The 12,913-nt window shown below is 47.8% G+C and overlaps 1 protein-coding gene across 1 annotated transcript; it reads right to left on the bottom strand.

Annotated features, from left to right (window-relative positions):
• Positions 1-9,685: 9,685 nt before the first annotated feature.
• On the bottom strand, positions 9,686-12,913 carry DKKL1 (dickkopf like acrosomal protein 1). The gene is made up of 4 exons (XM_007463351.1): positions 12,758-12,913; positions 12,195-12,341; positions 11,981-12,073; positions 9,686-9,994 (listed from the first exon to the last, which is right to left on the bottom strand). The coding sequence occupies exons 1-4, from the start codon at positions 12,911-12,913 to the stop codon at positions 9,686-9,688; spliced, it is 705 nt and encodes a 234-aa protein (XP_007463413.1).

Raw genomic sequence — 12,913 nt, 5'->3', positions numbered from 1 at the left:
GGGCCACCCCCGCTGCTCTGCAGCTGCTGGCAAAGCTAACAGCTCCCCCCCATCACTGGGAGGGACCGAAAAGGGACCAGCTTCTTCAAGTGATGCTGGAAGGACAAACAGGGGAATGGCCTCTTCAGACCAGCCACCCGCGGATGGAGACCTGCCCTGCCCCACCTGTGCCCCAGGCCGCTCTGGATTCTCAGAACCAGTTTGCCTACCCCTGCCTGGACCAGTGCAGCTCCCACTCAGACTTGTTTTATGGACTGGAGGTGTGAGCTGGGAAAATGGGGGGCCCAAGGAGTGGGCGGCAGAGATCAAAGGGGGTAGGGTCACTCCTTCCTGCCATCCCTCCTCCTCGCAGTTTGTCAAGTTCCCCAGCCCTGTCCCTCCTGCCCAGTGACCCTCCCCTGACCCTTCCTCTCCTTCCCTATGGCCCCAGGTCAGGCCTCAGCCTCTCCCCCTGGGCCCTTGACCCAGCCTCCAACCCAGCCTCCTGACTCCAGTCTCCTGCCCCAATCCATCCTCACAGGGCCCCAGAGCTACCTGCCCCGCCCCTGCTCAATGTCTTTCCACAGCGCCCAAGCACCCCGTGGACAAAGCCTAGCCCTTGGACTTGATATCGAAGGCCCTGCATGGCCTGATCCCACCTGTCTACCCGACCCCAAATCCCACTTGCTGCTCCAGCAACTCTGAACTGTGTGCTGTTCCCCAAACTGAGCCAGTTCTTCCCACCTCCAGGTCTCTGCCTGGGACATCCTCTTCTCTGGCCCTTCCTGTCTCAGCTCCCATGTCCCCTCCTCTGGAAAACATTTCCGAAAGAGGGGCTGTCCCTGGGTTCTCACACCACCCTGGGCTACTGACATTCTTGCCCTATCAGCTTGTATTTGGAACTGCTGGCTTCGCCTGTGAGTTTGATCCCCACCTCTCTCCTGCTCCCAGCCCTCCCATGGCTCCCTAGTGCCCTCAGGACTAAGTCCCAGCCCCTCAGGCTGGTGCAGCACAGAGTGGTCCCTGAAACTCCTGGCTTCTTCTTGTCACTTTTCTCTCCACTGGCCAACCTCCAGGTCCCTCACGGCCCATATAGGGACTCAGCATCTTCCCATGGTCCTCCCAGGCCCAGGCTCCCAGCTCCTCTGGGGAGCCTTCCTTGAGTCCCTAGAGCAGTTAGGGACTCCCTCCTTTGTGCCCTGACAGTGCCCTGTCCTGCTTCCATCATACCCAGGTTGACCATACGACTTACTGTCCCAACTCCAGGACACTTTCAAGAGTGAAAGGGGAGCTACGAATAATGACAACAGACAATGGTGCCCATATAAAGCTGAACTGGGCACACTTGGGCACACGGTCAACATACGGTCACCTGGGGCTTGTCTGTCCTCACCCTGCCCACTCAGCCCCCCCTTTCCTCACCAAGTACTCCCCACGCCCTGCTCTCCCTGGTGCCAGACGGGGTCCACAGCTGTGGAGTGCACACTTCCTGGTGGCTTTTAGAAGGTTCTAGAAAAAGGGGTCTTTCAAGAGAGACCCTTCCAGAGTGTGGACCAGGCTGGTGGGGTACAGAAGGGGGGTGACGGCTGTGGGGCCTGAGTGGGGAAGGGTCCCTGCGAGCAAGGGGGCTGACAGGCCCTGGGAGCCTCTGACAGGGTTTGGGGGACACACTCCTGGTGAAGGACCGAGGGAGGCTCTGGGGGACCTCAGGGGTCTTTGACGGGGAGATTCTAGCAGGAGGAGGACCCAAGCAAGCATTGTGGGGATTTCAAAGGGGTCTCTGACTGGATTTCTGGGGAGTCTCCGGATTTCGGGGGAGGGCGTCGGGGAATCTGACAGGATTTTGGAGGGGAATCTGACAGGATTTTTGGTGGGTTTGAAAAGATTTCTGGGGACCTCTGGCAGGACTTGGGGGGAGGGTTCTGATAGGAGTTGGGAGGAGCGAAACAGGGTTTGAGGGGGTGTCTCTGACAGGCTCTGAGGGAGAAGTCTGACAGAATTTCTAGAAGATTCTGACAGGATTTCAGGGGTCATCTACAAGATTTCCTGGGGGGGTTCCTTTCAGTATTTCTGAGGGGATCTGGTCAGGATTTCAAAGACTTTTAACAGGCCTTGGAAGGCCCTGATATTGGGGACTCTCCCCTAGGATTTGGGGGCTCTGCCAGGATTTCAGGAGGGGCTCTGACTCGGCTGGTCCGGGGAACCTCGCCACGGCCAGGGCGCACCTGAGACTACGTCCCAGTCTAGGGACACAGCTGAGGGCCACGAACGACAAACAAACGGCACCTGGGTCGTTGAGGAGATGCGCGTGCGCTGTCCCCGCCCGGAAAAGCGAAGGCGGTGGGGTGGGACCGAGAGCGCGCGCGGCGTCTCAGAGCTCCTCCCCCGACGCAGGCGCACACGGGGGCCAGGCGTACGCTGGTGTAGTCGGTTACCTGTAAGGCCGCGCATGCGTAGGGCTGCCGGGGCGCGCGACCGGGCTCGTGGAGCGGGCGCATGCGTATTGGCCGAGCGGGCGAAGGGTGAAGGGACTACAGCTGCCGGGAGAGGGCGGCGGAGGCTGCGTCACCTGCGCTGGAATCTTCTCTACGCCCTTAAGCTTCGGTGAAATGGGCCCAAGCAAGGGAAAGTTGGCCTGAGGGACCCCTAGTCCATCCCCTACTTCTTATCAGTCAGCAAGTCGTTCCCCTTTTGCCCTCTGTTCCGTGCCAGGTTGCCGATCACCGTCACAATGATGCCCTGCCCTGTCCTGCCTCACCACTCTCGTGCCTTTTTGTGGCTCTAGTCACCATGTATTAATAGGTCCCCGAAGGATTCTTTCCCAAACCGTTTTATTCATTCCTTTTAGGAGAGAGTGGAGGAAAAATAGCCTCACCTTTTCTGGCTAGAGCGAGGAAGAGAATTATATCCCAAACTGACTCCTAAGGAGGGGCATTAGGGGTAAAAGATGTCCCACGCCTTCGGCCTCTTTGCTAGCCTAGACACAGAAAAGGAATCATTTTGCATTCTCGCGTTCATTCCATCAGTATTCGTTCAAGTGTTACTTCCTCAGAGAGGCTTTCCTCTGACACACTGCCTGTAATTCAGACCCCCATCTCTCTACTTACTCTTTTTTTATTGGTCCTCGTGGCACGTCTCGCCACGTGACATATTCTATATTTGTGTACTGTCTTTGTCACCCCCCACTAGAATGTGAGCTCTGAGCAGTAGGAGGCTGTTTGGGGACTAGAACATGGCTGGCCCAGTGTGGGCGCTCAAAAAATTTTCGTTGAGTGAATGAATGAAGGGACAGAATCCGTGCCTGGTAACTACTGGTCAGTGTAGAGTGATGATAAGGCTGGAGTCAGACATTCTTGGGTTTGAATTTTGGCTCCATCACTTCCTACCTGTAACCTTGGCACAATGGCTTACCCTCTCTGAGCCTCAGTTTTCCTCCCAGAAATGGAGATAATAATTGCTTCTTAGGTTACCTTGAGGACTTAAGGTGGTAATCCTTGTTAATTGATAGTTATTATTTTGGCTGTTAGGTGGCAGCTTGTTGTAAGACCTGGGAAAGAACCTGTTTGACAGGTGATGTGGTGAATGGTTAACAGTGTGAGATAGGGAATCAGGCAAACCTAGTGCCATTGCTCTGTGACTTTGGCAAGTGATTTCACCTCTCTGAACCTCAGCTTCTTCCCTGAAATGGGAACAAGTAATATCCACTCTATGGGGTCTTATGAGAGTTCAATAAGAATGTTTGCCTAGAGTTTTCTTAGCCCTGGCTGGTAAGTGTTGGACGTCGTTAACTTTATTAGTATAATTTCATTCTTTCATTTTATTCCTTCAGTATTTCTTATTTTTTTCCTTTTTTTGAGGAAAATAATTTTGTAAAACATAAAATAATTAAAAAACCATTTTATAGTATAGTTATACATAAAGTGCTAAATCTTAAGTTATGCCTCAATTAAATTTTTATAGAGTAATACATTAATGAAACCATCCATATAAAAAAAGAAAGTATTGCCTGCAGCCCAGAAATCTCCACACTTCCTCTTAATAATTACCCTCCAAAGGTAACCGCCTTGAATTATGGCCTCTTTTGCTCAACGTTATATTTATAGAATTCATCATGTAGCAGTAGGTCATTTATTTCACTGCTGTGTAATATTCCATTGTATGAATATGCCACGACTGAATCATTTTACTCTCGATGGACATTGGGTTGTTTCTGCTTTTTGGCAATTATGTATACTGTTACTATGAATTATTTATCCAGATTTTCTTTAATTACTCTCAGTAATGTCAGAGATCTAGCAAATCTTTTGTTAGGTTTATTCCTAGGTATTTTGTTTGTTTTGCTAATGCAAATCATATTTTTAAAAATTGCATTAAAAATCTTTTTGTTCCTAATGTTTAGGAATATAATTGATTAGGGTATATTAATCTTATACACAGTGAAGGGTAGCAGAATATGCCACCCCAAAATATCCAACTATGGCATAAGGATCATTTTGAACTGAACACAATTGAGAAGAAGCAATTACAAGAAAAGCTCTCTGCCCTTCCCTATTTGCCTAAAAGCTGGATATAAATTTGTTTTGTTTGTTTGTTTGCTTTTTGACTGCACCATGTGGCTTGCGGAATCTTAGTTCCCCGACGAGGGATGGAACCCATGTCCCCTCCAGTGGAAGGTTGGAGTCCTAACCACTGGACAGCCAGGGAATCCCCATGGATATAAATTTGTAAAGGTGTTCCCTCTCCCCTCTCTACCAGGAAGGACAAAAGTTAATAACTCTAGACCCTTGTCCACCCAGACACAGCACCAGCAGTCTCCCCAAGGGTACCCCCTACCCTTGTTGCTAACAGCATAGATTACTTTTGCTTGTTTTCATACTCCGTATAAGTGGAACCATATAGTATATACTCTTTTGTGATCTGGTTCTTTTGCTCAATTGTTGTGAAATTCAGCTATACAGTTGCATATAGTTGTAGATCAGGAAATCTTTGCCTTTATTGGGAGTATTTAGTTCCAGTTACTTAAAAAAAAAAACCTTCATTTTGAAAAACCTCAAATATATACAAAATGAGCAGAACAAAGCCCCATGTATCCAACACCCAGCTTTAACAATGGTCAACAGTCTGCCATTCTCTTATTTATACCTGTACCCTCATCCCACTTTATATTGTCATTTATTTTTTTAACATTTCTTATTTTCAGGTAAACTTTACATGTGTTAAAATGCACGAGTCTTAATAGAACAATTCTGATAAAGTTCCACTTAGTTTTAATGTAATACTGCTATTTTTCTTTAGATCTACCATTTTGCTATTTGTTTTATATTTCCCCCATCTAATCTGTTCTGTGTATTCTCTTCTGGCTTTCTTTTATATTAGTCAAGTTTTTTTGTTTTTTTCTCTTCTGTTATGTTTTATTCTTCTTCTTCTGTTATGTGGATGGTTATGTTCTTTTATTCTTTTTTTGGTGGTTTTCCTAGAGACTACCATAGGCATCCTTGGCTTATTAGAGTTCTACTTTAAATTAGTACTTTTATCATTTCTTGGACTACGTGAGGACCTAACAACACTTTAATTCCATTTAGCTCCTCCTGCCTGTTGTCTTGCATTTTATTTATTTAATTTATTTATTTATTTTGGCTGCACCGAGCAGCTTGTGGGATCTTAGTTCCCTGACAGGGGATTGAACACTGGGCCCTTGACAGTGAGAGCACCGAGTCCTAACCACAGGAATTCCCTGTCGTTCATTTTAATTCTGCATATATTTTAAATTCCACAAGGTATTATTGTTATTGTTTTAAGCAGTCAGTATTCATTTAGATTTGGCACATACTTACCTCAGGGTTCTTTATATCTCCCCTCATTACCGAACTTTCATCTGGAGGCATTTCCTCCTACCTGACAAACTCTAGCATTTCTTTTTGTGCAGGACTGCTGCTGATAAATGTTTCGTTTCAGTTTGTCTGAAAAAATGTCTTTATTTTCCCATTACTTTTTTTTTTTTTTGGCTGCATTGGGTCCTAGTTGTGGCGTGCGGGCTCTCTCATTGAGGCGTGCGAGCTCAGTAGTTGTGATGCGTGGGCTTAGCTGCCCTGGAGCGTGTGGGAACCTAGTTCCCCAACCAGGGATTGAACCCGTGTTGCCTGCATTGGAAGGCGGATTCTTTACCACTGGACCACCGGGGAAGTCCCTTTACCATTACTTTTTTTTTTTTTTTTTTTTTTTTGTGGTACCCGGGCGTCTCACTGCAGTGGCCTCTCCCATTGCAGAGCACAGGCTCCGGACGCGCAGGCCCAGCGGCCATGGCTCACGGGCCCAGCCGCTCCGCAGCATGTGGGATCTTCCTGGACCAGGGCACGACCCCGTGTCCCCTGCATCGGCAGGCGGACTCTCCACCACTGCGCCACCATGGAAGCCCCCTGCCATTACTTTTGAAGGATATTTTCACTGGGTATGATATTCTAGATTGACGATGGCTTTCTTTCAGCCTTTTGACTGTGTCACTGAATTGTTTTCTGACTTCCATTTTTTTTCCTATTTAAAACTCAGCTGTCTGTCTTATTTCCTCTTTGAAGTAAAGTGTCCTTTTCCTTTGGCTGCTTTCAAGATTTGTTGTTTTAGGTTTTCATAGGTTTTAATGTGATATGCCTAAGTGTGGTTTCTTTGTGTTTATTCTGCTTGTGGTTCCTAAAGCTTGAATCTGTGAGTTGATGTCTCATCAATTTTGTAAAATTCTTGGCTAGTGTCTCTTCAAATGTTGCTTAGTACTCTTTCTCTTTTCTCTCTACTTCTAGGACTTCAGTATATGTTTGAAAGTCTTTTTCACCATGACCAGTATGTCTCATATGTCTTTTGTATATTTTCCATCCTTTTTCACTGATTCAGTCTGGCTATTTCTACTGACCTGTTTCCCACTGTGTCTAATCTGCTGTAAAACCCATCTGCTGAATTTTTAATTTATTTATAAGTTCTAAAATTTACACTGGATTCCATCTCCTCCCCACCCCCTTTTTAGGTTCCGGTTCTCTGATGAAATTCTCCATCTTTTCATCTATTTTTTTGAGCATATTAATCATAGTTACCTTAAGGTCTGTGTCTGATAATGCCAGTATCTGGATCACCTATGGATGCATACTTCTATTGATCTACAGACAGGGAAACATCGATTTCCCCAGATGCCAGGTGTGGTTAAGGTTATGGAATCCCCATGGACTGCTAGAGGGAGTAGGCTTGTGAGAACATTCTACCTAATCAAAATAGGTAGATGCATCCCCTACAACCCAGCAATTCTTTTACTGGTTATAGCTCCCCAGATCCCTCCTGCCCTCCTTCTGGACCACAGGGGGACATATATACTAATGTTTATTGTAGCGTTATTTGTAATGGTGGGAAGTCAGAGGCAATTCAGTTGTGCATCACTGAGAGTGTGGAAAGGTTACATGTGGTGAAGACTGACCATGGAATTTATTAAGTGGATTGGATGGATATTGGATGTACCAATGCAATATGGAGGAGTCTTAAAGAGGGTGCTGAAAAAAAAAGCCCCGTAAGAATGACATGTGTAATACCACCTATGGAAATTACAAATACATGCATAAAAAGGAATGATCATATTTAGCAAGAATATGTACTGTTAGAAGCTGATGTGTGTCCTCCCAAAATTCATATGTTGAAGCCCTACCCACTGGTACTTCAGAATACAATCATATTTGGAGACAGATCTTCAAAGAGATTATTAAATTAAGATGAGGTATCTAAGATGGGCCCTAATCCAGTATGACTGATACCCTTACAAGAGGAGGAAATTTGGACACAGACATGTGTGTGCATGAGAAAAGACCACGTGAAGACACAAAGAAAAGATGGCCATCTGTAAGTCAGGGAGAGAGGCCTCAGAAGACACCTAACTGGCCGACACCTTGATCTCAGACTTCTAGCTCCAGAACTGTGAGAAAATAAATTTCTGTTGTTTAAGTCACCCAGTCTGTGGTTTTTCTTATGGCGGTCCTAGCTGACTAATACACTTATCAAAAACACAAGAAATAGTGTCAATGGTGGGAAAGTGAATGGGACTGGGGGGTGGGTAGAGAAGGTATGGAAAGGCCAGTCAAGTTCTGATATTCTCCATGAGGACATATTGATGCTTATTTGGAATAATCAAAAACCTATTTTTTTTCGAAAGGAAGTTCTCTTTTATTTATGCCCACACATTGCTAGTTTCCTGAATGTGCTGAGTCTCTCTGTGGAGTGATCCAACCCTGAAGCTGGGCTTCGAGGGAGAAAGTGCATGTTGTGTCTGCACCCCTACAAGACGCAGCACCATAAAGACCCTGATGTGCCTTCTCAATTTTTTTTTTTTTGCCCACACAGCGTGGCGTACAGGATCCTAGTTCCCCAATGAGGGATCGAACCTGCGCCCCCTGCAGTGGAAGTGTGGAGTCCTAACCAGTGGACCGCCAGGTAAGTCCGTCAATGGTGGGTCTTGAGAGAGGGGTCTTGGAGGGAATAGGGGGTGCTTTGAGGATGGGGGATGGGGGCACAGTGGCAGGGCACCCAAGACAGGGTCTCTGAGCTTCCAGGTTTGGCTGAGGCAGCAGGCCTGGCTTGCAGAGTTAGAGTCTGAGGTGACGCTCATGGAGGGACAGACAGAGGGACAAAGGGAGAGAGACACAGAGCAATTCGAGATGGAGTCAGCATGTAAATTGAGTGTCAGGGAATGAAAAGACAAAGATGAGAGAGTGGAGACAGGTGGATGTAACAGAGATGGGGCTGGAAACAGACTTGGGGGCTGGAGGTGACAGGGTCTGGACAGAATAATGGCCCCCCAAAGATGGCCCCTCTCTAATTCATGGAACCTGTTTAATATGTTGTCCAGGTGGGCTCAATCCAATCCCATGAGCCCTTCAAGGCAGCGAACTCTCTCCTGCTGGAAGAGGAAGAGGAAAGCATAAGGGAGATGGGGCAGAAGGCAAATACAGAGAGATTCCACGTGTGAGATTTGAAGTATGGCATCCACATGCAAAAACCGGAGAGAGACCTCTAGGAACCAAGTGTGGGTGGCCCAGGTGACAGCCAGCAAGGAAGCAGGGACCTCAGTTCAACCCCAAGGGACTTGATTGTGCCAACAACCTGAATGATCTTCGAAGCAGAGCTGTCCCAGAGCCTGCAGGTAAGAACCCCGCTGGCTAACACCTTGATGTTGCCCTTGTGATACCTGCACAGAGGACCAGCCCAGCCATCCTGGATTTCTGACCTATAGATCAGTGAGAGGATACATTTGTGTTGTTTTAAGTTGCTACATTAGCGGTCATTTTTTGCGGCAGTAACAGGAAACTAATGCAAGGGCAGAGTGGACAGACAGGACTGGAGTGAAAGAGCTGGGAGCTGGAGGGCAGACAGAACTGGAGGTGACAGGGATGGGGACTGAGGATACTTATGGGGCTGGAGGTCACAGCGTTGCTCAGTCAGAAGACAGACGGCGTGTGAATCAGAAAACAGCACAGAGACATTGGCAGGAACTAACATCTCAGCCAGATGTCATGCTGAAGGTTAAGGTTGGGGGGACTTGCCATGGCTTGGCTGGCTGAGGCCTGAGGACAGATCTCCAAAGGAGACAGTGCTGCTGGATGTAAGAAAAAGTTTAATTTCCATATGGTGCCTGGGGCGGGGTCTGGTGGGGGGGTACGTGCAGGTGTTCCCCGGTCCCCCCCTATAACTGCTGGGAGGGCCTGAGGATATACAGGAAGTGGGTCTTGCGGGCAGGCAGCCTGGCATGAGAGATCTGGGTCCCCTGTTTGAGGACGTCCTCGCGGGTCCCCTCTCGGAGCCCATCCCGGATGGCCTGCAGGCGGTGTCGCTTCTCACTGAGCCAGTGGTCGCTCTCCTGGGCATCCTGGTGGGACCTCCGCCGTGGCAGCTTCATGATCCAGAAGGCCATTCGGGGGTGGGGTTCTGGGTGGAAGCTGTCCACGGCCTTTGGGACAGGCACCAGGGCCTCCTTCTCCTCTATCTTGGGTACCTGGTGAAGAGGGACAAGGAGACCCTCTCAAACTCCAGGTGACAGCCTCAAGATGCTCCCCTGGCATAGTCAACCCACTTTGCCACCTATGGGGTGCTTTGGGAATTAAAAGCTCACCCTGCAGTTTACAAAACACTCGGGTTTATAAGCGCTTTAGAATTAAAAATACTCTGAGGTTTATAGAATACTCTGGGTTTGAAAACACATTTTGGAGGTTTCAGAAGCACTTTAGGATTGAGCATTCCCTGAGGTTTAGAAAGCAGTTTGAAATGTACAAAGCACTTTGGGATTAAAGAATCATGACCACAGTTGCAATATGTGATCCTTGACTGAATCCTGGATCAAACATCAATCACATCAGCTCTTGTGGACAGCTTTTCATCCAGCAGGGACATTTCAATGTCTGTTTGGTCCTTGCTACTCAAAGTGAGGGTTGTGGACCAGCAGCGTCAGCATCACTTGGGAGCTTGTTAGACATGCAAATGAGCGGGCCCCACCCCATCCAGACCTACTGAATCAGAGTCTAAATTTCAGTACGTTGAGGTTTGGGAAGTCCCATAGGAGATGGTTACAGGTTGAATTGTGTCTCCCCCACTCTCCAATTCATATGTTGAGGTCCATTAGGACCCTAGTAGCTCAGAATGTAATCTCGTTTGGAAATAGGGTCACTATGTAGTTTTCATTAGTTAAGATGAGGTCATTAGAGTGGGCTCTAATCTGACTGGTGTTCTTATGCAAAGGGGAAATCTGGACATAGAAATGCACATAGGGAGAACCCCATGCAAAGATGAAGGCAGAGATGGGGATGATGCCTCTACATGCCAAGGAACGCTAAAGAATTGTCAGCAAACCACCAGAAGCTAGGGAAGAGGAATGGAACAGATTCTCCCCAACAGCCCTCTGAAGGAACCAACCCTGCTGACACCTTGATCTTGGACATCTAGCCTCCAGAACCATGAGACAATACATGTCTGTTGTTTAAGCCACCCAATCCGTGGGACTTTGTTACGGCAGCCCTAGAAAACTAATACAGAGATAATAGTCTGATTTCTTGGGTGTAAAAATGGGACTGTGGTAACACACAAGCGAATGCATTATTCTTAGGAGATATCTGCTGAAGGATTTAGGGGTGAAGTGTCATGATGTCAATAATTTACTGTTATGTGGTTCAAAAATAAAAAAGTAAAAAGAAAGTCAGTATGGTAAAATGTCACAACTGGAGGGGGTGTGGGTGCTACTTGCGTCTAGTGGGTAGAGGCAGGGATGCTGCTAAACATTGTATAGGGCACGGGACAGCCCCCTACAACAAAAAATTATCCAGCCGCAAATGCCAATGGTGCTGATGTTGAGAAACCCTGCTCTGTGGAAAAGTGGATACAGGTTTATGGTACTATTGTTTTTGCAACTTTTCTGTAGATTTGAAATCTTTAAAATAAAAAACTGGGAGTGTGTGTGGGAGAACCATGTGGGTTTGCCAAGCACTTGAGTGTTCTTACAACATTTTAGGATCAAAAAATAAGCACTTTGTGATTAGAATCACTCTTAGAGGTTTATGAAGGTGAGATACCCAAAGCATTTGGGGTTCATAAAGTACTTAGGAATTATTAAAAATCACATTTTGATGTTTACAAGGGAGAGATTTACCAAGCACTTTGGGATAGATTAAAAAATCCTTGGAGGTTTGCAGAGCACTTTGAGATCAAAACACACTTTGAGGTTTACGTGGGTGAATCTTACCAAACACTTGGAATGAAAAACACTGTTTCTGGCTTACAAAACCCTCTGGGGTTTGAAGCAAGCAAGGATGTACTCTGAGGTTGTAAACCTCATTTCTGAGAGCTGGTTAGTCCCTTTTGACAGATGATAAAACTGAGGCCCAGAGAGAGGGTGTCCAGCACAGAGGGAGTGGGAGAGTCAATTCATCTTTTCCTCCTAAACTACAGAAAGTGTTTGGGCTTGGACACTTTGCTGGGGGCGTGTCCTAACCTTCCAGTCACCCTGCAAGCTCCCCTTTCCTGGTTCGATGGATGCCACCACCTTCTCAGAGATCAGCACCTCTCCTGTCTTGTTGTTGGTCACCTGTGAGGACCGGTAGGAGAGTAAGAAAAAACTTCTTTCCTCCTATGCCCTCCTCCCTGACAGATACTGCAGCTTGAGGGATCTTAGGGAGACTCCAGGAGGGACTTCCTGGCATAGGCACCTTGTCAATCTGGAGGTGGCTGGAGAGAGTTTTGTTTCCCAGCCTGTGCTTCTGGTTCTCTTCTTGGTGGTAGTTCCTAGGGAGGCCCCGGAAGTCCATAGGAGCAGAGAAGAAGCTGTCCATGCCCCACAGCAGGTCATCTTGGGGCTGGGGGAGGAATTGGTGAGCTACTGGACCTCCGGACTCCCCAGGATATCTGTAGCCTTGGCAGGATCCCCTTCTCTCTCCATCCTCTGACCCTTAGGGCCTAACCAGGTCACCTCCTTTCCCCATCTGTCCCATTACTTTCCTATTCCTGCCCCCATCTGTCTTCTGTCTCTCTGTCCCCATCCCTCTCTCCTCCTGTCTGTCTCTCTGCCTGTCTCCCTCCCTCTCTTCCTATCTCTTGGTCTCCCTGTTGCACGATCTCTCTGTCCCTTGACTCCTCTTTCTGTCTATCTTTCTATCTGGCCGCGACCCGTCTCCCACTCTGTCTCCCTGAACCCCTTCCATCCCTCAGTCACCATCTGCCCCGTCCCTCTTCTCTGTACCTCTTCTTTTCCCCAACACACGGCAGCGCTTACTTTCAGGAAAAGCCGGGTGAAGGCTTGGAGTAGACTCTGGAGACCTAGGAAACCCGAGGAGCTCTGCTGGGCGTCACCATCGCGGATCGGGGCTGCAGTGGAGGGGGACACCGAGGCAGAGGGGAGCAGCAACAACAGGACTAGCGGGTGCCACAT

This window comes from Lipotes vexillifer, unplaced genomic scaffold, assembly GCF_000442215.2.
Source record: "Lipotes vexillifer unplaced genomic scaffold, Lipotes_vexillifer_v1.1 scaffold802, whole genome shotgun sequence".
Taxonomy (NCBI): domain Eukaryota; kingdom Metazoa; phylum Chordata; class Mammalia; order Artiodactyla; family Lipotidae; genus Lipotes; species Lipotes vexillifer.
The sequence above is the reverse complement of the archived record's forward strand: the minus strand, read 5'-3'. Positions and strand labels throughout refer to the sequence as shown.